This window comes from Notechis scutatus, chromosome 1 (assembly GCF_049901735.1).
Source record: "Notechis scutatus isolate UNSWTSFEM ecotype Mainland chromosome 1, rNotScu1.2, whole genome shotgun sequence".
NCBI classification, from domain to species: Eukaryota; Metazoa; Chordata; class Lepidosauria; order Squamata; family Elapidae; genus Notechis; species Notechis scutatus.
The window spans coordinates 178,699,648-178,722,804 of NC_142009.1; the positions used below are offsets into that span (position 1 = coordinate 178,699,648).

Below are 23,157 nucleotides of genomic sequence, written 5' to 3' on the forward strand. Positions count from 1 at the left end.
TTGCCTCAGGCAGCACATTGTCATAGGCCAATCCCAGCTGTTGTTACTGATCAGCTGCCTACACCAAAGGGAGAAATTATCCTCCCTCTGGGGAATATTCAGCAAAAAAGTATTTCTTCCTCCCCTTGGTATTGTTGCCTGCAGTTTGCTTGGAGAATTCAAAAAGCACATTTAATGCTCAGCTATGACTTACTGAAGTATCCGCTGCCCTTGCTAGAGCAGATGAAATAAGCAGAAAAGGCAGGAGGGTTACAAATGGTCCAGGAAGATAATAGGGAAAATCAAACGTTTTGGTTTTATACAGGAGCAACTTTAAAAGGCGTCTGGAATAGAAGCATTCCAAAGCCTCACACACAGAATTTTTATCCTACATTTAAATTTAACTCAACACTCATATATCAGGGGAGGAGACAATCACATTTAAATAATTGAGTTGAAGATATCTGGATGGAACTTGAGGGTTAAAAACTCTGTGCTGATAGAGAGGGCATGCCTTGATGAGCAACAGCATGAACTTTTGATGTTTTCTAGTTTCTCAAAGCGTACTCTGCTTCATCTGCTTAGTCCTACTCGTGGTTTATTCACTTTTCAGCTCTCTTTAGATTGCGGTGATTTTTAAAAGAGGAAAAACTGACTTTAATTTTGTCTCACAATGCTATAGCATGCAGCTAATACAGTGTTGAGGTCTCCAGAGACAGGTGGATGAGCTCAATGAAGGTTGTATAATAATTGAACTGAAAGTAGGAGAGGGTTAGAGGTGGGCACAGAATGAAAAAAAAAAAAAAGGATGGCAAGGAATTTTAATAAGCAATGAAGGAAAAAGGTGACAGTATGGAATCTACTATTGCCGGCTTGCTTGGTGGCTTTGTTTATCCTAACTCTGCAGTTGTTTAAAAGTCTGTTCTATGGTCTGTGAAAATTGCTATTCTTCAGTGAAAGACTTTGACACTACTGCTGTTCCTAGTCTGTATGACCTCTGATAGTCACGGATGGGTCGTTCTAATTCCAATCTACGTCTGGTTTGTTCCACAGATGTTCACATGGATGCAAGTTGAGAACATACATATATACCATCTCCTGAAATATGAAGGGTTTTGTTTGTGCTTTGTATTTTCTAAACAAGGAGCTTCAGTGATAAATTTGGGGAAATAATCTAATGAACAGTTGACTCCACTTTTGAAACAATCTAAAAAAGATGACCCAGATCTACCCATTTTTCAGAAGAGGTGTATGTAATTCTACAAAATCTTGTAACGTTCTATTCTCAGTTTAATAACTGTTTTGAAGAAGACAATAATTAGAGAGGAACAGGTGAATGGAATGGAAAGGAAAGGAAAGGAAAGGAAAGGAAAGGAAAGGAAAGGAAAGGAAAGGAAAGAAGGAACAAAGGAGTTATTTCATATGAAGGTTCCAAAGGGTGTTTCATTCCGTCTTGCCATCTGATTATTAAAAAGCAATGATGGACATTCTTAGTTCTTCTTTCTATAAGCACATACCATACACTGATATGCACATTAACCCCAGAATTAGAGGTGTGGACATCTATATCAAAGCCCTAAATTGGATCAGGATGATGGTGCTTGACTTTCTTACTGGTATGTTTTGCCCATCTATACCTCTTCTGCCTTGCTCACATATGACCTACTTTATCAAAGAAAATCCTTTATCTTACCTGCTGCCCCATAAATATTTTTTATAGATTTTTTTATTATACATATTTAAGTTGGAATCTTGAAATTGCGAGAATTCAGAAAGAGTAACACAATCTATCTGTTTGCATCAATCCAATTTTGCATTAATTACTACTGGATTCTTCTGTATTCCTTGTATTATGGTATATTGTGGCTAAGGAAAAATATAGGATGGATGGATGGACAAAATGGTGTCTCTTATTTCTCTGGCCACTTGTTCAAAGGTAAAACAATAATTACAAATAACAAATGGCAAATTTTTATGGCAGGGGAGTGGTAATACTGCCTAGAAGTATAGTAAATAAATACATTTTGCTCTTGAAACTGCAGATATATTTTCAAGTTTGGAGCTGGATAGCTAAGAAACATAAAAATTGTTATACTTTATTTAGAAGAAAGGCAGTTAAGTGGAGACCTGTTAACAGTGGCCCGGTTCAAGAAGCTCTTGTCCTTAATGGGCACCACAGCATTAACTTTTTAACAAAAAAAGTAAAGCCAAAACCAAAATGGGAACAGATGTGGTCGTGACAAATGGAAATAGTTGAACTGCCTGTCATCCAGAATTAACCTCATAAAGTTCTCGAATATATATTAATTAACACTGGTAGGAAGAAGGCAATATTCATATTTAGCCTGGGGTAAATATGGGAACTTGGTAGTAAAGCTGCTCAGATCCAAAATATTTTCCCTTTGAAAATCCTCCATTCCCCAAGTCTTGTTCCTATCCTTTTCCTTTTCTTTCCTCCAACCTACGAAAGGCCAAAAGTTATCATTTCCTGCCTTCTGAACAGGAGAAAAATGCCATCAAAGACAGCTTGAGGTCAAGCCTTTCCAGGACTACAAAATGGCAACTCATACCTTGGCCCAGGCTCATTTACCCACTCCTGGTCTCAATTAATTTGAACATGGCAGCAAAACATTAACAGAAAATTTTCACCAACTAACAAGAATGGTGGCTTCCATTGTGAAACAAGATGTCACTCTCCAAAATTCCTGCTAGCTAGCCAGTTATGCCATCCTGCTGGCTACTAACAGCTAGAAAGGGACTGCAGGAAATCAAATTGAGTTCTTTTTTTTTCTGGTTTTCTTCTTGTGCTCTCAAAATAACTTTCTTAACCCTTTGCAATGAGAGTTCATAACCGGGGTAGAATTTGGGAAGGCAGGTGAGGATGCACTTATGTTGGAGATGGCTTAACTGGGATGGAGTAAAACTGTATGTCCAGATGCAAAGAAGGTTGGAGGAAAGGTCTTCCTAGAGCACCTTTGCAGGCATGAAACTGGGACAAAGGACATTAAGTGGAAATGATCTGCCTGTAGGGCTGACGTAGACGGGTATAGTAGTTCAAGTTGAAAAGTGGCACTATTTGTTAAGCAGATACTCACATCTTCTTTGAATAGGTTTCCACTGATACGTTATCATCAAGACATGCTTACAAAAGATATACTTGCATTGCTAGAATAGATGCAAAGAGCCACACCCCTTTACACTTCTCTTGGGATGTCAAGTCCACTGGATTCAAGAGGATCTTCTGGGTAAATACTGTGCGTTCTTTACCATGGGTGTGTATTTTCACCCACTGCCAGTAAAAGGCTATAGTGGGGCAGCTACACAATTGGATCCTGACCATAGGCTCACCCTCTGGTAGGACATATTTAATATGCCAGTCAGGAAAAACATTTACCTCTTTAGTGCATTTGAGCTTAATATATGTCCAGTAAACAGCATTTCCTTCTATTGTGTCTTTTTAAAATCACAATGATGATTAAATATATCAACGAATTATTCAAACTGTCATTATATCATGAGGCTTTGGAGCCTTTCAAATTATTTTCATTATGCACCATGTAATAATAAAATGCCCTAAGCAGCACACAGCTAATTCTTTGCATGGTCTGTATGATTTCTAATTGTTTGAATAAAAGCATGTGATTGAAATGCCATATAGACACACAGCTGCACCCTCTGAAAATAAGGCTTTTCTCCTCTTCCTGTTAGGAAAGGCAAACATTTGAACATGAGGAAGAGGTAAGATAATTCAGGGCTCCACTGCAGAAATTAGACACACTAAGCTGCTTAATATTTTTAAAAAACTTGAAGAGGTAGCAGGAAAAGTAAAAATTTTTAAAAAAAAAAATGTGACAACCTGAATAAATGTCTGAAAAACTTCTTTGAGCTTCTTGTAAGGTTTTTTTGACCATCAGGAAAACAATGATAAATCAAGGTGGTATATGTACCTCCTCCCATTTTTCCTCTGTGTCTGCAAGGTAAAAGATAAAGGAGTACCTGCCGATTTTACTCCACAAGTCATTGCTGACTTATAGGGGGGCAGTGCTCATCTCCATTTCAAGGTGCCAGTGCTGTCCAAAGACATTATCATGTGGCTAGTAGGGTGTCCGGAGCACTGTTACCTTCCCACTGAATTGGTACCTATTTGTCTACTCACATTTGCATGCTTTCAAACTGGTTGGCAGGAAGTGAGGCGAGGATGGGAGCTCACCCCATTGCATGGAGCTTGGGTCTTGAGCCTGGACTGCCGGCTTTTCAGCCGACAAGCCCCGAATTTTAACCCTGAGCCACCGCGCCACCCTTTTTAAGGTAAACTGGCTACAAATAACTAGCCCAAAGATACCCAGGACAGATTTGAACCTGAGTTTGTCTCCTAAATTCAGTTTTTTAACAATTGCTATTCTCTTGCAGATTTATAATAGTCCGGGAATAAAGACAATGCATTGATAAAACTACAGTATAAAGGTTGCCACAGGTAGAGTAATAAAATGATCATATGATCCTATTCATCAAAAATAGGGAAGTATTGAAACATCCTGGGAATGAGAAAAGCCAGCTGTCGCTTGCTTCTTTTTTAAGTAACTGTAAAAATAATTCTTCACCTTGAAGGAAGCAAAATTCTCAGGGTTTGTTTATTTAGATACATTGCCATTGGAGTCAGACCAGGAAGAAAAAAATCTTGTCATTTTTCTTTTAAAAATGCAAAGTGATCATTTTGATTAAGTTCTATTCTATGGACTAACAGATAAATAACAGATAATCAGAGTTGGAAGGGACCTTGTAGGTCATCTAGTCCAACCCCCCGCCCAAGTGAGAGACTCGACACCATTTTTGACAAATGGCAGTCCAAGCTCTTCTTGAAGGTCTCAAGTGATGGCGCTCCCACAACTTCCGAGGGCAAGCTGTTCCTTTGGTTGATTGTTCTCACTGTCAGAAAGTTTCTTCTTGTTTCCAGGTTAAATCTCTCCTTGTTCAGTTTCCATCCATTATTCCTTGTCTGGCCTACAGACGCTTTAGAAAATAGCTTGACCCCTTCCTCCCTGTGGCAGCCCCTCAAATATTGGAAGACTGCTATCATGTCTCCCCTGGTCCTTCTCTTTACTAGACTAGCCAAGCCCAGTTCCTGCAACCGTTCATTGTATGTTTTAGTCTCCAGTACCCTAATCATCCTGGTTGCTCTTCTCTATACTTTTTCTAGAGTCTCAACATCTTTTTTATAATGTGGTGAACAAAACTGGATGCAGTACTCTAGGTGTGGTCTTACTAAGGCTTTATAGAATGGTATTAGTACCTCCCTTGATCTTGAGTGTATCCCACTGTTAATACAATTTAGGATTGCATTAGCCTTTTTGGCGGCGGCTACACACTGCTGGTTCAAAAATAAATAAAAATAAGACTCCAAGATCACTCTCACAGTTACTGCTATTGAGCCTGGTTTCACCCAGTCTGTATGTGTACTTTTGGTTTTTCTTGCCTAAATGTAGGATTTTACTTTTGTTTACACTGAATTTCATTTTGTTAGATGCGGCCCAATGTTCTTGTCTGTCAAGATCCATCTGGATCTTGAGCCTATCTTCTTGGGTGTTAGCTATTCCTGCCAGCTTAGTATCATCTACAAATTTGGTAAGTTCCTCTTTTATTCCCTCATCTAAGTCGTTAATGAAGATATTGGAGAGTACTGGGCCTAAGACGGAACCTTGTGGCACCCCACTGCTTACTTCCCTCCATGTAGACTTAGACCCATTAAGGACTACTCATTGTACAGTTTGCCAGCCAGTTGCAAGTCAATCTAGTGGTGGTGCTATCTATTGTACCTTTTTCTAGCTTACTAAGAAGTAGGTTGTGGTCTACTTTGTCGAATGCCTTGCTGAAATCTAAATATATTACATCCACAGTATTTTGCTGGTCTACTAATTTAGTCACTATGTTGAAGAATGATCTGTTCGTAACAAACCCGTGCTGACTGCTAGTTATTACTTTACTAAACTAAACTGACTAGGATTCTGTTGAAGCATTTGGAATTTAGAACATCACCTCTTGGCTCTCAAATACCATCCAGGATAGCTATCAGGTTACATACAGATACTACCTATAACTGGTCCTAGTGCATCACCAGTCAATCAGATTAGAGCTGGAAAGGACCTTGGAGGACTTCTAGCCCAACCCCCTGCTCAAACAGGACATTCTATACTATTTCAGATAGGTGGCTGTCCAGTCTTTTTTTAAAAACCTCCAGTGATGAAGCACCTATAACTTCTGATGGCAAGCTGATCCATTGGTTACTTGTCCTGACTTTTAGGAAGTTTCTCCGTAATTCCAGGTTGCTTCTCTCTTTGATTAGTTTCCGTCCATTGTTTCTTATCTTGCCTTCTGGTGCTTTGGAAACTAAATTGACCCCCTCTTCTTTGTGGCAGCACCTCGAATGCTGGAGTACTGTTACCATGTCACTCCATAGTCCTTCTTTTCTCTAGACTGACCATACTCAATTCCTGCAACCGTTTTTCATGTGTTTTTGTCTCCAGGCCTTTAATCATCTTAGTTTATTTCTTTGCCCTTTTTCCAAAGTCTCAACATCTTTTTTTGCAATGTGGTGACCAAAACTGGGTGCAGTATTACAGGTGTGGCCTTACTAAGGCTTTATAAAGTGGTACTAATACTTCAAATGATTTTGATTGTATGCCCCTGTTTATACAACCAAGGATTGTATTAGCTTTCTTGGTGGGGGCTGCACACTGCTGGCTCATGTTTAAATGATCGTCCACTAGGACCCAAAGATCCCTCTCACAGTTAGTTACTAATTTTGAGCCAGGTTTCGCTTACTCTGTACTTGTGCCTTTGGTTTTTCTTGCCTAGGTGTAAAACCTTCCTTTTGTCCACATTAAATGTCATCTTATTAGTTAGGACCCATTGTTCACATCTGTCAATATCTTTTTGGATCCTGAGCTTGTCTTCTGGGATGTTGGCAATTCCTGCCAGTTTAGTATCATCTGCAAATTTGATGAGTCCCCCTTCTATTCCCTCGTCTAAATCATTTATTTATGAAGATATTGAAGAGTACTGGTCTAAGATAGAACTTTGTAGTACCCCACTGCTTACATTCCCTCCATGTAGACATAGTAACATTAAGGATTACTCATTGAGTATGGTTTGCCAGCCAGTTACAAATCCATCTGGTGTGATGATATCCCACATTTTTCTCATTCACCAAGAAGTAGATTGTGGTCTACTTTGTCAAATGCCTTGCTGAAGTCTATGTTAGACTAATTTTAGTCACTTTGTCAAAAAATGAAATAAGATTGGATTGACGTGATCTGCTTTTAACAAACCTGTGCAGGCGACTAGTTATACATTTATTTGTTTTTAAATGTTCACAGATCTGGTTTTTTTAATTATTTTTCCAGTATCTTACTAAGTATTGATGTTAGACTAATTGGTCTGTAGTTTCCTGGGTCTGTTTTTTTTTCCTTCCTTTTTTAAGTTGGGAACCACATCAGCTCTTTTCCAATCCTCTGGTAGTTCCCTGGTGCTCCAGAATTTTTTAAAGATATGGTAAAATGGTTCTGAGATAACATCTGCCAGCTCCTTAAGAACTTTGGGATATAATACATCAGGTCCTGGTGATTTATATTCGTCAAGGTCAGACAGGTGTTCTTTTACCATTGTCTTGCTTGTTTTAATTTTTATTTCTAATCTATCTTTTAAATTATGTTTTTGGTATGTTTATATGGTATGTTATAGTTTCTTTTTGTGTGAAGACTGATGCAACGAATGAGTTAAACAGCTCTGATTTCTCTCTACTGCCTGTTACTTCCTTGCCCTATTCTCTCTTTAGTGGACCGACTGTTTCCTTGGCTTTTTTCTTGTTATTTATATGCTGAAAGAATTTTTTAAAATTATATTTGACTTTTGTTGCAAGTCTTCGTTCATTCTGAACCTTTGCTTTTCTGACTTCATCTTTGCAGACTCGGACTATCTGCTGATATTGTGCCTTAGTTACTGTATGTGTCCCTCTTTCCATTTTTTTGTACTTATCCTTTTTGTCTTTCAGTATATCAAAGAAAATATGCAACAAAATTTTACAGTATAGGAACATGGAGCTACCCTGCTGAAAATATAAATAGGTTCTCATCAGTTTCACTAGGATCTAAATACGTTGGCTTTAATAACTGGCACCTTAATATTAATTCAGCTGGGCATTTGCCAGATGCTGGGGGACTGCTTTGAAATGCTATGCATAGTAGATCCTGCCCATTTTTCTGTGGCTCTCTAGAGAACCTAAAACCCTATGGTTATCTGAATTTGGAATGGAAATGGGAACTCGGTACACAAGAGTCACTTTTCCTTCTGAAATCTCATTCTTTAGCTGCCCTTTCACAGGCCTCCATTTCATTATTTGGCTCCTAAATGTGCAAATAGGTATTTTTCTCCCTTCCTCTTTCTGTTCTTTAATTTGTTACTATTTACACCTGGAAATGACTTCCATAAATTATATAGGAAATGCAATGCAGTGAAGTTAACACTGCTGCTGATTTAGCATTTCTTGCCTTTTAAAAATTTTTGCAGCCTTGCAGAGATTTAAATAATTACATACACAAACACAAACAGCAATTCATCTGAATTTTCTCAAAATACATCATAATAAAAATATATCATTAAATTAAAAAACAGAGATGACCATTCTTTAATTTTGCTATATCTTTGCTACTTTATAGTAATTTTAGGTTGGAGGAGGTTCTCCCCCGACATATTTCTTTATGCTTTTCCAAAGGAATAGTGATGGCAGAAACTTTGCTTATAAACCAGAACACAGGAATATCATATTGTAATTGGAGCATATTTTTGCTGAGGTTAACCATGCATCAAATTTGAGTCACAAAAGACATTCAGTAGGTGCTTCCCATTGCAACAAAAGTATAAAAATAAAAACATCTTCATAAAATCTTGTGACTAAATTAAATATCCAAATAGGTCCTCTATTGTATAAATCAGCATATAATTATGATATCTATATTAGTGTATTTTATGTGTGTGTAATTATATATACATATATACATATCATACGTGCACAATCCAGACAATGATCAGATAATCACTCCTAAATGTGTCCTGAATAAACAAGAAGGTATTAAATGTTGTGAATGTGAAAAAAGAAATGTGAGACACAAAATCTAAACTAAGTGTATCTTCCTGTATATTATGGTTCGTCGCACAGTTAGTCAGATATTCAGACTGGGTTTGGCAATTTTGTCTACCTATAAAGTCCTTTCCAAGGACCTGGGATATAGAATAGAATAGAATAGAATAGAATAGAATAGAATAGAATAGAATAGAATAGAATAGAATAGAATAGAATAGAATAGAATAGAATAGAATAGAATTCTTTATTGACCAAGTGTGATTGGACACACAAGGAATTTGTCTTGGTGCAAATGCTCTCAGTGTACATAAAAGAAAAGATACATTCGTCAAGAGTCAAGAATTATGAGGTACAATACTTAATAATGATCATAGGGTACAATAAGCAATCATACTAGGAAACAGTCAATATAAATCATAAGGATACAAGTGACAAAGTTACAGTCATACATATGAAGATGCATTATGAAAAGTATTGTTATTTCAAATACTTCTATTCTACCTTTCATCCAAATTTTCAGCTTTCCAAAAGGCTCTTCATAGCTTTCAAAAATCCAAACCAAAATTAACTAACAACCCCAACAGCAATAACAAATTCATTGGATTGACATAAAAGAAGGGAATTGAAATGGGGACCTCCAGAGGAAGGGAGATCCAGAGTCTTGGTACAGTGACCAGGATGTGCCGCTTATAATTGTGCCTTGGTCACAGAATACCAACCATTCCCAAGATGTTAGTCAGTATGAAAAATTCTATGAACACAATGAAAAATTAAAATGGGAAAGAAATCCATTTGGGTTTATAATTTTAATGCAAAGCTTAATTTTACACTTTCAAATCAGTACAGTTATCAGAATTTAGCTACCCTTTACAATCAGCACATTGCCAATTTTTTTCAGTACCTAAGCCACAAAGGGAGAAAAATGGCTGGAAGAATTGTGATGCAGACGAATAAATGGGAATTTGGAAGATCTTCTCCCTTGTACATACTTCCCTCCATCTGGCTTATATGTATATAAGGCAAGCAGTATGAAATATAATTTTGACAGGCTGGTCAAAGGACACCATCAGGTTAATCCTTACAATGGTATAAATCAGGCCTCAGTAATGCTTGCAGGCTCTGAATATTTTGCTATGTCCCCTCACATGCTGAAACATGTGAGATGATTATTTCATTATATGGCAGAGATATATGTAAAGACTTTCTGAAATATGGCTTTCCAAGGCCATCCAGTCAAAGAATATCTGAGACTTATATTTTTAGACATTTGCAATAAATAAATAAATAAATAAAACACCATTCCCAAACAGTAAAGCAATATACCTAGTACAATGCAACTGGGTAGATAAGTCATATGAAATTAATAGTAAGTGCTACTTGAAATGGAAGTTTTCAAAGCCTAGGGTAACTAATAAATAAAGATTTGCTCAAATAAACCTCTCTGTTGAAAGATTTTCCTGAGCAAAGTGCTACCACAAAAAAAGGCCCTGATCAAAGCCATAAATATTGAGTTAGAACCTCCTTCTCTATACTGCCTCAGATGATTATCTGGATGGTATGGCGTCAAGAAAGGCCTTTTTGTGGCAGTACAGGTGGTCCTCGACTTACAACCACAATTGAGCCCAACCTTTCTGTTGCTAAGTGAGACACCTGTTAAAGTGAATTTTGCCCCATTTTATGAGCTTTCTTGCTACAGTTGTTAAACAAATCACTGCAGTTGTTAAGTTAGAAACATGGTTGTTAAGTGAGTCTGGCTTCCGCATTGACTTTGCTGGTCAGAAGATCAGATGACCCCCCCAGGACACTACAACCATCATAAATACATTGCCAGTTGTCAAATGTCCAAATTTTGATCACGTGACAATGGGGATGCTGCCACGTTTGTGTGAAAAGCAACCATAAATCACTTTTTCCAGTGCCGATGTAACTTCAAATGGTCACTAAATGAATTGTTATAAGACAAGGACTAACTATAAAAATACCTTTGTTTTAGCTTCCTATTGTATTCTTTTCTAGAAACTGGTCCTCTGCTAGCCCTCTTTTTCATTTTATTCACATTTATAATTGCAAAGTCCTAGCAAAATCTCAGCGCCATCTTCTTATTATTGGTGTCATTTACTTTTAAGTGAAAGCACTTCCTTTTATTGTAAAGCAATGCATTTTATTTTAAGGTCTTTTTTTCCAGGTGTGTGTGCAACATTGACTGTTCACAAACCAACTTCAATCCTCTCTGTGCTTCCGATGGAAGATCTTATGATAATGCATGTCAGATCAAAGAGGCATCATGTCAAAAACAGGAGAAAATTGAAGTCATGTCTTTGGGCCGATGTCAAGGTAATGCTGCTAGCAACATTCAATTGTAAAATAGCTCTCCATTTTTACTCTGTTATGTTTAAGAGAAAGAGAACTGGGAAAGAGGGAGCTGGTATGAATTATTGCAGTATTAGACATTTCTTATGTTTTCCATAGATTTTCAAGCTATGAACAGATGTGACCATAAGGTTCTTTTTACTATGGCTCACAGTCAAGGGTACAGTTGTTCAGCATTCTTACATTCAATTGAAACAGAAGATAAACAACCACATTGCTGCTACGTCTTTGTACACCAACCTAGATTTTTGACAGTACTTATGATATATCCAAACAGTGTAAGAAGCAAAGGAAGAAGATGTACCAGGGTTTTAAAAATAAGTTGAAGTCTACATGCTGGGTCAACAGGTTTTGCATATCTTGAGCTGACTTAAAAATATTCCACGAACACAGAAACACACATACACACACACACACATGGATTTACAAGGCTTTGCAGAAAAAAAGATCCCTTTGACAATACTAAGAGGTGATAAACTCTAAGGCAGCGGTTCCCAACCTTCCTGCCAACAGTGACCGGTTTCAGGGGGGAAATTATCTTCCACGGACCAGGGAGGGATGGCTTCATGCACAATCCTGTGCATGCGCAGATGAAGCTTCACTCACTCACCCATCACTCTCGTGGCCTGGTTCTTAACAGGCCAGGGACCAGTACCGTGGTCCAGGGGTTGGGGGACCCTGTTCTAATGAGATTGGAAATGTACTCTATTAGTGGTTGTGGTGGTTGCAGTTCTCTTCCCATTCCCACTGTCTCCCTTGAAAGTGCCCTGTATCACCTCAGAGTTTCAATCTGCCTTCCAGATGGTTTTGTGTTTTAACTCCTATCATTGGCCTTGGTGGCTGGAGAGAATAAGAATCTGGAAAGCACCAAATTATGGAAGATGGCTATAAACTGTGGGAGTTAGAATACTTTGATTCCAAGAAAGAATGTAGGAGACCCAACTTTATTTCTGTAAGATTCTAAAAAAACTTTCATTTTTCTGACAAATTTGTACCTCTGAAAGTATCTATATAGCTCCACTTTCCCTCATTCCCCCTTCTGTTGTCACAGAAAAGCTCCATTTAGATTGAGTGTCATTGTTAAACAAAAGTCTGAAAGGAACATCTAGATCAAGCCCCTAATCCAACCTTCTGTCAGGTAATATCTGTATGTATACAAAGCTTCTATTGACAGTTGGCAACAGCTGATTGTAACAGACCCCAGTTCCAAACAGAGCAGGGTGAGACCAGGATTTGGGTTCTCTTCCTTAGAATTGTACTATTAACATATGGACATAACATAAAGGTGTCTATTCTTGCATATCTCTATATAAGATGTGTTCAAGTCCAAAGTGCATTCTGGTAACCAGACATTAGCTGCACATATGTTCTGGGTACAGCTGTGATCCAGCCATAAATCTGTAAACAGAGCGTTTATTTTGCAAGGAAACATTCAACTGGCCCAAAAAATACCCTCAAAGACACACAGCTTACCTTTATCATAGCTCTGTTCAGGCACAATACTCACCCAAGAAAATTAAAAATATGTGAGGGACATTGGACTGTGACCAATATCTCCTATATAGGAATTCTTGACCTCTCCAGAAGGAGCTGAGAGATCTGAAAGGCTTTTGATATGTCTTCACTCTAGTGTGAATATAAAATCATCACTGACAAACTCGACTGTTTTGCCAACCAAGACCAGAAGCTGGAAGGTGTTTCTTTTTTCCATTGCAGTATGTATAGTTATATCTCCTAAGAATCCAGCTGGATTCTTTGTGACTTCATGAACACAATGCTATAGTTTTCTTATTAACAGAATGAATTTGTTTGCCATTGCTGCCTTCAGAGAAGTGTTTTTGATAACCTACAGACATAAGATCTTCTTTCTAAATACCGACCTTACAACTGTGCTGGGCTTCTAAGATCAGGCAAGGCCAGCATTTCTATGTCTTGGTAAGACACAGATGGTTCATCAATGTGATTTCCTGCTCTCCAACAGAACAAAGACCTTATAAGTGAATCATTTGTTCTGATTTGAATTTCATTTTTTTGCAGTATGCAATAGATATGTGCAATAAAATAAAATATGTGCAATAAAACTCCAATAGCAAAAATATTTACTTTCCGGGGTTTCAATATAGCCCGTGCATGTCTGTTCAGAAATAAGGCTGACAATACAGACTAGCAAATGTAGTTTTAATCATTTCATACATGACTGCTGTTTCTCATTTTTCCTCCTTGCATAATCTACTCTGGATTTTTTAATTCTAGTGGGAAACAGCTGACAATCTCAAATATAACAAGTTCTCAGAAGTTCTCTTAATTAAATAAAAAGTTCATTTGTGACTTCTATGAGATTTTGTTTAGTTGGAAAGTTCATTTATTTCCAAGAACTTCTGATTTGTTTAATTAGTTGTTTAAAAAAGGAAAGGTGTTCATAATTTACACATTCTTTATTCATTTATTTATACTTTTAAATATTTGCTGAATGACTGGGGGAACTCCACAAATATAGCCTGACTGTGTAAATAGTTCATAATAATTCCTTTACTTTCACAGTTTTTGATAGAGGTGTGTGTATAATTAAACATTTTATACAATTCTTTTGAGCTATTCTTATGTAGCCATTATGATTTACAAAATGCCAATAATTAAAACAAAACACAGCAATGTAACATACATACAATGCAAACTGTAATTACATTGCATCGGAAATGCAAATCTATTATCTAACCCATTGTTTTTTCTTCTAATAAACATTCAGTCAGTTATGTCCATCAAGACTTCCATTTAAATGCAAATAAAAGCCACATTCCTCACAGCAATTGGGAAACTATCCATAGTCATTCCATTGAGCTCCCTTGGATATTCAGTAAATCTCCACAGCTTTCACAAAACCGTTCAGATATATAGATTGAGAATGAAATAAGTCATAAGGTTAAAATGTTTCTGCCCCAACCAAGAGAAATCTAACTGAGGCACTTCAAATTTAAATCCTCTACAGTTTATCTGAGGGGGTACAAGATGTGACTATGGCCACTAAATTGATGACTTTAAAAGAGATTAGATAAATTAATGAAGGACTCATCTATCAAAAATAATTGGTCTTGAAAGCTCAATATTTTTTGTCTTGTATTATTTCCTGGTGCAAGAAAATTATATATTCCTTCTCTTGTATGTGAGCATCTTATCTGGGAGGCTATCATGAGAAACAGAAGGATGAACTAGGAAGAATCTCGGTCTAATCCAGAAGGGATTTTTTATGATTGTATGTACAGTCCTGTAAATTCTTGTGTACTTTGCTTAAAAAGATTGCATTGGCTTTAGAAGAAAAGCATTTCATCATTGGTATACAACCAAACTGTGAATTACAGCTGCAATTTTAAAATGCAAGAGAACCATTTAGGGATTTGATTTCAGTTTGCAACCAAAGTAAACAAATGCAATGTCTTTCAGATAACACAACTGCCACTACAAAGTCAGAAGATGGACATTACGCAAGAACAGATTATGCGGGTAAGTTGTATCACCAAACGTAGACATGTTTTTTGAAAATCAGGGGGAAAGTATGTTTGAAAAAAATGAAGTCATAAATGAAGTCTTTTTTCATTTCCCATGAGAGAAAAATAGGAGTATCCTCAATAGGAATTCAAGCTTAAGTCAATGAATTGGAGCAATTACTGTAACTACAGAAAAAAAAAATCCTTGTCCTCATTTTTCCAATTCCCTCCTTCTAAAATTAATTGGTGTGATTGAGAAAGCAGATACTCCTCAGAAAGTCTGAAGACTTTACTTGGATAAATAATACACAGATTTCCAAATTTCATCTACTCCACACCAAACGTTATTAAAATGAATGGGTAAAGTGGATTGAGAAGAAATGTAAAACTGGCTTTTAGCTCCAGTCAGTATTTAAATCTTGCAAAGCAATCTGGGAGTTCATATTCTACCCAGTGCCAGATATATTACACTTTTGCTCTTTACTCCAAGAATGACAGTCCATGTGGAAAATGGAAATCATTAGCTTTGAATTGACATGTACTTTATATTGTTTTGCTTTCATATACAGAGTACCTAGCTCTCGTTATAGTCGTCTTCTATCATTAAATCTGTGGAGGGCTGGCTGATGCTGAGAGAGCTTGGTTGAAAGAGACTCGCTTTTAAACCTAGATCTTTGATTTTTATGAACCATTATGGTTGTGTGTTATCAATGGGCTACCTTCCCTTTATGATGAAAGATAATGTAATGAAAGTACATGCAATATGTTTCTTGTGCTAAAATATGTTAGCCTTCAGGATAATTGTACCCTTCTTTCAGAATTCCAACAGATACGTTTTTCATAAATTTATGATATTGAAATCAATATAATGCAGTTCAAATGCTTCATGATCAAGGTAGTTCCCTGCCAGGTAAATATAGCATTTTAACAAAAGGTTGAAATAAATGAATCAGTTGATGTTACTGCTTTTAACATTGATACTTCTTTTCATCTTAATGAGTGAAATTGCCCCCATACCCCATTTTTGCTACTGCCAGAGTTCACATTAATCATGGTAGCATCCACTTCGTTTAAACTTCAATTAAAAAAAAAATTCAACATGTCACAAAGCTGGGGCCAATAATTTCTTACAGATCATTTCTAGCTATACTCTGTTTCTAACTGGGATAAACATTGCACCATACTTACACTTGGATGCAAAGTTAATTAGGTATTTTAGAACAGGTTTTTTTTTAAAAAAAATGATAAATGGCTTTAATTTATTTGAAAACACCAAACAAAATATAACCTCAGTTCTTGCTTAATATAACGGTTTGCAATATAATATATATGTAAATGTTATTTAAGGTTTTATCAAACATTGTTTGGTGAGGGTAGTACCTTCAGTTTAGTTTTATTTTTCAAATCTGTTTTACTAGGAAGATTAAGCTTTAAGGGGTCTTCAAATGTTTGTCTAGATTTTAACAGCTTGAGTTGAGGATTGAGAATAGGAGTGCCAGGAATGTAATCATTTTAAAAAATAAGGCAAGAAAGGTATTTTTTCTTTCCACTTGCAATTTTCTTTGAGATGAGTAAAAAAGAACTTAATGAAGGAACAGTCTTTTGAGTGCTTGGCTTATGGCCTTATTACACTAAATAAGAAATAGTGAAGCATCTTTTATTTATTAAGATTTTACTATCCTTACTTGACAGCAAAATATTCCTTGCAAGGCATAATGTGAATTAAGAACAAGATTCACTGGTGCACGCATAGTGGAACTTTTTAAAAACTGTTGTTTTTTTTTCCATTTTGAAATATCTTTGTCTTATGAACACCTGATGCTCTATATGTTAAGGAACCAAGTTCATAGAGAACCTTCCTCTAATCAGTTGGTTTCCAAATATGTTAGAATTAAAGGGGCTAGCTGAGAATTCTGGGATTTATAGTCCAAAGATATTTTGGACCATAGGTTAGGAAGACTGCATTATTATATCAATAGGCTTGACCCCTCAAAAGAGAAATTCTATGGCTTTTATAGGGGCATTGCCAAAATGAAACTCTTAAAAAAATGGTATACTATATATGCTCACTTTCTTTCATCACTGCACGGCAAATGCAATCCTGTTACATCTCATCATGGCCTTGGGGTATCCAAAAGAGATCCTAGTTTGGTTTTGCAAAATACAGGTATTCCTCAACTTACGACCACAATTGAGCCCCAAATTTATGTTGCTAAGTAGACAGTTAAGTGAATTTTGCTCTATTTTATGACCTTACTTGCCACAGTTGTGTTCTGACCCAAACCTTGTTCCAAGGAAACAAACACAAAACAGAGATAACAGCAAACCCTTTTAATGATTCTTTACAAATTCCGTTCCTTCACAGTTAAAAGGCTGTTTCAAACTAATTGTTTCTGATAAGAACGAGCCTTGCCAAGGTTGTGCAAGGCTGCCAAGAATACTAGATAAAGTTACTAAGAAATATTTCAGACAGAAAGAGTCTCCAAACACCAACCAAGATACTCCGAACGTCACCAAGGCTTGAGTGCAAAAACTTCTTTGCTTTCTGCAAAGAACTCCGGTTTCTCAGCTGGCTTTTATCTCTTAAGGGAGGTGCCATTACCTTGCAGCCTTACTCCTGAGTTGCCCCTGCTGCTGCAGCTGCTCTTTCCTTCGAGCAGCTCTTCACACACGTGCACTGGGCACAGGCTCTTCAAGGACCTCTTCATCACTGCTGCCAGCCTCCACAATCTCTGAAGGTAGCATTCCACTCCCTGATGGTCCTGATCCCATCCCTGCATCACACACACAGGCCCCTCATCTGAGTCCTCATTCTCTGAGACCTCAGCCATCCGCACCTGCTGCCGGTGAACCACAACAAATTGTTACGTGAATTGCCTTAGTTGTTAAATGATTCCTAAGTGACTCTGACTTTGCTTGTCAGAAGATCGCAAAAGGTGTTCACATGACCTATGACACTGCAGCCATCATAAATATGACTCTGTTGCCAAACATCTGAATTTTGATCACATGACCATGGGCATGCTGAAAGGTCGTAAGTGTAAAAAACAGTCATAAGTCACTTTTCCAGTGCCATTGTAACTTTAAATGGTCACTAAATGAACTATGGTAATTCGAGGACTACCTGTAATAAGGTTTTTGACATGGATGTGGCCATAATTGTTTTGCAGAGATGTGTAAAATATTTTCATATGACTCGTTATCAATGCCCAAACATTCCGTTCCAATGCATAAGCATCCCAATGTTGAAAAGGGTATTTCTGATTTTATCTGAGGTCAGAACATCCCATTTCACACACAAAGTTTTTGTGGTGAGAGCCGCGGTGGCGCAGTGGTTGGAGTGCAGTACTGCAGGCTAATTCTCCTGACTGCCAACTGACTGCAGTTTGGCAGTTCGATTCTGACTGGCTCAAGGTTAACTGAGTCTTCCATCCTTCCAAGGTGGGTAAAATGAGGACCCAGATTGTTGAGGGCAATATGCTGACTCTGTAAACCGTTTGGAGAGGGCTGTAAAGCAGTGAGAAGTGGCATATATAAGTCTAAATGCTATTGCTATTTTTGGTCAGGAGCCAGGATTTCCAAAACGGTTAGGCCTTTGCAGACTTCTGGTCCTTTGCTCATTCATTTGGAACTGAGTGATGCATGGGGCAGATGAGTGTAGCTTTTCATCTTTATATAGCTGCATCAGCTTCTCCAGGTGAAGGAGAAACATGTTATGGCTTCAACCCAAGCATATTTTCACCACCTCTCTTCCACTTCACTGCCTGCTCTTTGTTTATAGTCATGGGAAAAAAAGAGAAAAGATCCAGATCAAGCACACATCTGGAAAAGGAACCAATGTGGCTATGAAGTGAACTTCAGCCTCTGAGAACAAGCAGCCCTAAAATGGCGGGAGAAGGAGATGACGGCAGGAGGAGAGAGGTTGGGAAACGAAAGCCCAAAGTTTTGAAGCAGCCTAGTTTTTTCAAAGGGAAGAGACAATGAATTACCGTCCTGGTAGACTTTAAATAGCAAGGGGAAATATAAGTCAAGAGGATAACTTGTCAGCAGATCCCTTCGCTGTGCTTTTGCTGGCATCAGCAGAAGACTCTTCCACCAGCAGTGCCCTATATAAAAAAGCTGGGTAAGGCAGAACTGAAAGCGTTCCTATAGGAACTTATTTGTTCAACAATTCTAAAAGAGAACTATATATGTGTACATATACACGAATACGCTTACGTTGTTGTAGTTAGAAAATTAATTTTTTCAAACTTTAGCAATAGGGAAGTTGGTCAGATAAACTGGCCAAGTTTTAGAAATATAGCTATCATTGAATTTATAAAAACTTTCAGGGAAATTAATGTGCGATAACTAAGTGAGTATGGTTAAAAAAACAAAAACCACCTTGTTATTGTTGAGCTGTCAAATGTGTTAGGTTCAGAGGTGGGATTCAGCCAGTTCGGACTGGTTCTAGTATACCGGTAGCGGAAATTTTGACCCGTTCAGAGAGCCGGCAAATACCACCTCTGGCTAGCCCCGCCCACCCGCCCCTGCTCTTTTCTGTCCTTTATTCCATTGATTTTTAGCTCAGTTGATTTGCGCAGCAGAGCAGATTGCTGTGCCTCAGCTGAGCTGAAAAACAGCTCAACTCACCGAGGGTGATCTTTGAGTGCGCATCCTTTATTTTCTTGATTTTTACTTCAGCTGATTTGCACGGCAGAGCAGATTGCCTCAGCTAAGCTAAAAAAACAGCTCATGCGATCTGAGTGCGGGAGAGGGCGATCTTTGAGTGCTGCGTGCGCAAAGCATGCAGAACCAGTAGCATGCAATTTGGAATCCCACCACTAGTTAGGTTCATAAAGGTTATGATATTGCAGAAATCCATCCTCAATTTTCAACCCATTAGTCTTCTCAAGAGAGAGGCCTTGGGTCATTTTGGATATTATGCTGTAATTGACCTCTGCACTATATGAATCAAAAGAGACTCAACCACTCACACTACCTAAATGAAAAATATAAGTAGCAAAATGATTAGTTTAAATGCTACTACTTTAAACCATCCAGATTCATGACCTTGGTTTTTAAACTATACAGACTAATAGATCACTAGTTCTTTCATGTTTGTTTCAAAAAAATGATACGTTTCAACAAACTCGAGTATATGAAACACATTAAATTTTGGTTAGCTTAGAAACAAAACCAAATTTGTATGTTCTTCTAGGAGCATGATGTTTCTATTTATTTGTGAATCAGCAAATTATAGCATGGTGTTAGATCCCAAATAAACTAATTAAATGAGAATATTATAATACAGGTAATCCTCAACTTGCTTGTTGCTAAGTGAGAAATGTGTTAAGTGAGTTTTGTCCCATTTCTTTTCTTGCCAAATTTGTTAAATGAATCTGGCTTCCCCATTGACTTTGCTTGTCAGGTCACAAAAGGTGGTTACATGACCCAGGGACACTGCAACCATCATAAATATGAACCAGATGTCAGGCATCCAAATGTAATTCATGTGACCATTGGGATGCTCGAAAGGTCAAGTGTGAAAAATGGCCATAAGTCACTTTTTTCAGTGCCGTTGTAATTTTGAACAGTTAGTAAGTCAAGGAGGGCTTGTATAGTGAGGGCTGCCTACTTTTTGATGGCCAGGGCTTCAGTTTTTGACATTTTTAATAAATTGCACAATTGGCATGCTAATTCTAAGTTAGTGGGACCAAGCTACACCTATTAATAGGATATGATTTTCCAGTTCTTCCAGGTTTAAGGGGGAATGGAGAGCATTCTTTTTGAAATTAACTTTAAAAAACAAATTTAAGCCTTTAAAAATGCATGTTTTCTTCCTCAAAATACACAAAAAATGAAAAACTGTGTTCAATTCCAACCAGTAATGTTTGTTGAAGAACACTCAATGAACCAATAGAAAAGTTTTGGTAGATTGTATGCAACCCTTGGGCTTCAGATTATTCAACCTCTAGTTTATACAGTAATTACAGAGGTTGCTGTTAACTGTGTAAATTTTACATAAGAATAACATGGCAATTACAATAGATGATCTTTGCAAGATATTTCATCCTTTATAAACATCTCCCATAAAGGAAGTAAAAACACATATTTCTATGCTATGGTCAAAGGCATCCAAGGAGAAATCATCATAATTGTATATCAGAATTCTATTTGTGTATTGAAATAAGCCTAGAGGATCCGCTGTTTTATGTATTTTTATACATTATTTTGTCAAGACTTAATAAAGGTTTGAAATACCCAAATAAGTAGTGGATATGCAAGTCTGATATAAATATTGAGTATTCCGTCTTTGTTTATTTTTCCGTATTCTAAGATTATTATGAAGAAATAGTAATCATCACATCTTAGAGAAATCTGGCTGCAGCTTCATTGATAGCTAGGGAGAAGCAATAATCTTCCTGAAATTGAAGTTTGGGTAGATGTTTGGGAAGAGCCAAAATCAGTTGGACGGCAATAAGATTTCAATTGTATTATTATGTAATACAAGATCTTCCTTGTTCCCCACGCCTAAGCTTTTACCTTCAAAGTACTGTAATGATTCATTAAAATAGCCAACTACCCAACAGCTGCCACCTGGTTCTAATCCCAAAATCTTTGAAGCATTAATATATTTGAGATGTTCTGTCATTGTATAACACTTTCCAAACATCTCCAGCCTTTTCCAAAGCACCCATTAGCCATGTTTCTGGCGAACAAGTAAAAAAAAAATAGGGAAAAGAAGTCCTTGAAGCACATTAGTACAATTGCATGCGCAACTCACCAATAAATCTGAAAAATTGCCCACTGAAGGACTTGCCATTATTTAGGAATTCTAATCTCCAATTCTAACCTCTGCTGTGCTTCTAATTACAAAGCTGCAGAATCTGTGACTCTCTGGATGATACTGACTTCAGCTCCACTGTTTCTCACAATTAGTTCTGTTGGCTGGAGCTTCTAGGAGCTGTAGATAAGCAACATCTGGAAGGTCAGGTTTTTTTTTTTTTCTCAACTACCCTTTATGGAGCGGTCTCCTGAAAGTTGGAGGCATTTATTTTGAAAGCATCTAGAACATTTTTTTCCAAACTATCAGTCAGATAGCAATAAAATTCAAGTTCATTGTAAGTTCATCCCTGGATTTTGGAAATATATACACGACTCTGCATGCTGTTCTGCTTACCTGAAGTGCTGTCTTGACAATATGTAGAGATTATTTTACAAATTCTGTCTGCAGAGTTTGGCTCAGTGGGTTTTAATGAGGCCCTACTCATGGTCATTCACACCCTGTTTACCTTCCAGTTGGAGTATTGCAATGTTCTCTACATGGGTCTGCTCCTGAAAAGTACTTGGAAATGAGGGCAAATACACATGTTCCAGGATAATGTTGCAGGATCCAATCTGGGTCAGTCACTGAGACCAGAGGTTTTGTCTTCCGAGGTTTTTGGACTAGTGCTGGAGCCCAATCACTCTGCTAGGAAGAAGTTCCCTGGGGATGGGCTCCAGCACGAGTCTGACAGCTCAGGAGACTAAACTTCTGGTTCTGATGACCAACCCAGATTAGAACCTGCAGTACCTGGAAACTTCAGCTGATGCAAAATGCAGTTTTGTGTGTTTCTGGTTAAGTGCACATTACACCTATGTTATGCAACCTGCCTTGGTTACCAGCTTGTTTCAGGGTTCAATTAAAGGAGCTGATGTTGACCTTTAAAGCCCTACACGGCATGGGACCCAGTTATTTGAGAGACCTTTTCCTGATGCCCATCCCACTAGATCCAAAGAATGGGTACATTATGGGTTTCTTTGTCTAAGAATTATATTTGGCAGGTTCTAAGTGGTGGGGCTTACCTTACTGTGGCTCCTGCATTATGTAATCTTCTCCACCCCTCCCCCACCTTACACCCTTCTAGAAATGAAACCAGCCTCATCATTCCTAAGCTTTCTAAGGTGCCTCAAGATAAATATTCAAGGGACCCCAGGGTACGAGTGAACTTGTGAATTAGCTTCATTATAATTAACACCCTTCTATTATTCTGTTCCTGTTTTAGTTCTGCTTTTATAATTTTTAACCTCTTCTAATATTATATAATGGTTTTAGATAAGTTTTCTTTTACTTACTTGGCAACTGTAAGATTTGTGGGCTTCAACTCCCAGAATTCCTCAGCTAGTCATGCTAGCTGGGCAATTCTGGGAATTGAAATCCACAGGTCT

The 23,157-nt window shown here is 37.5% G+C and overlaps 1 protein-coding gene across 1 annotated transcript in view; it reads left to right on the forward strand.

Annotated features, from left to right (window-relative positions):
* The window catches only part of TMEFF2 (transmembrane protein with EGF like and two follistatin like domains 2), a 250,121-nt gene that overhangs the window by 181,505 nt on the left and 45,459 nt on the right, over positions 1 to 23,157 (forward strand). The window contains exons 6-7 of the mRNA XM_087949547.1: positions 11,301 to 11,449; positions 14,924 to 14,983. Of these exons, the coding sequence (XP_087805673.1) occupies positions 11,301 to 11,449; positions 14,924 to 14,983 (209 nt within the window). The remainder of the gene's footprint in view (positions 1 to 11,300; positions 11,450 to 14,923; positions 14,984 to 23,157) is intronic.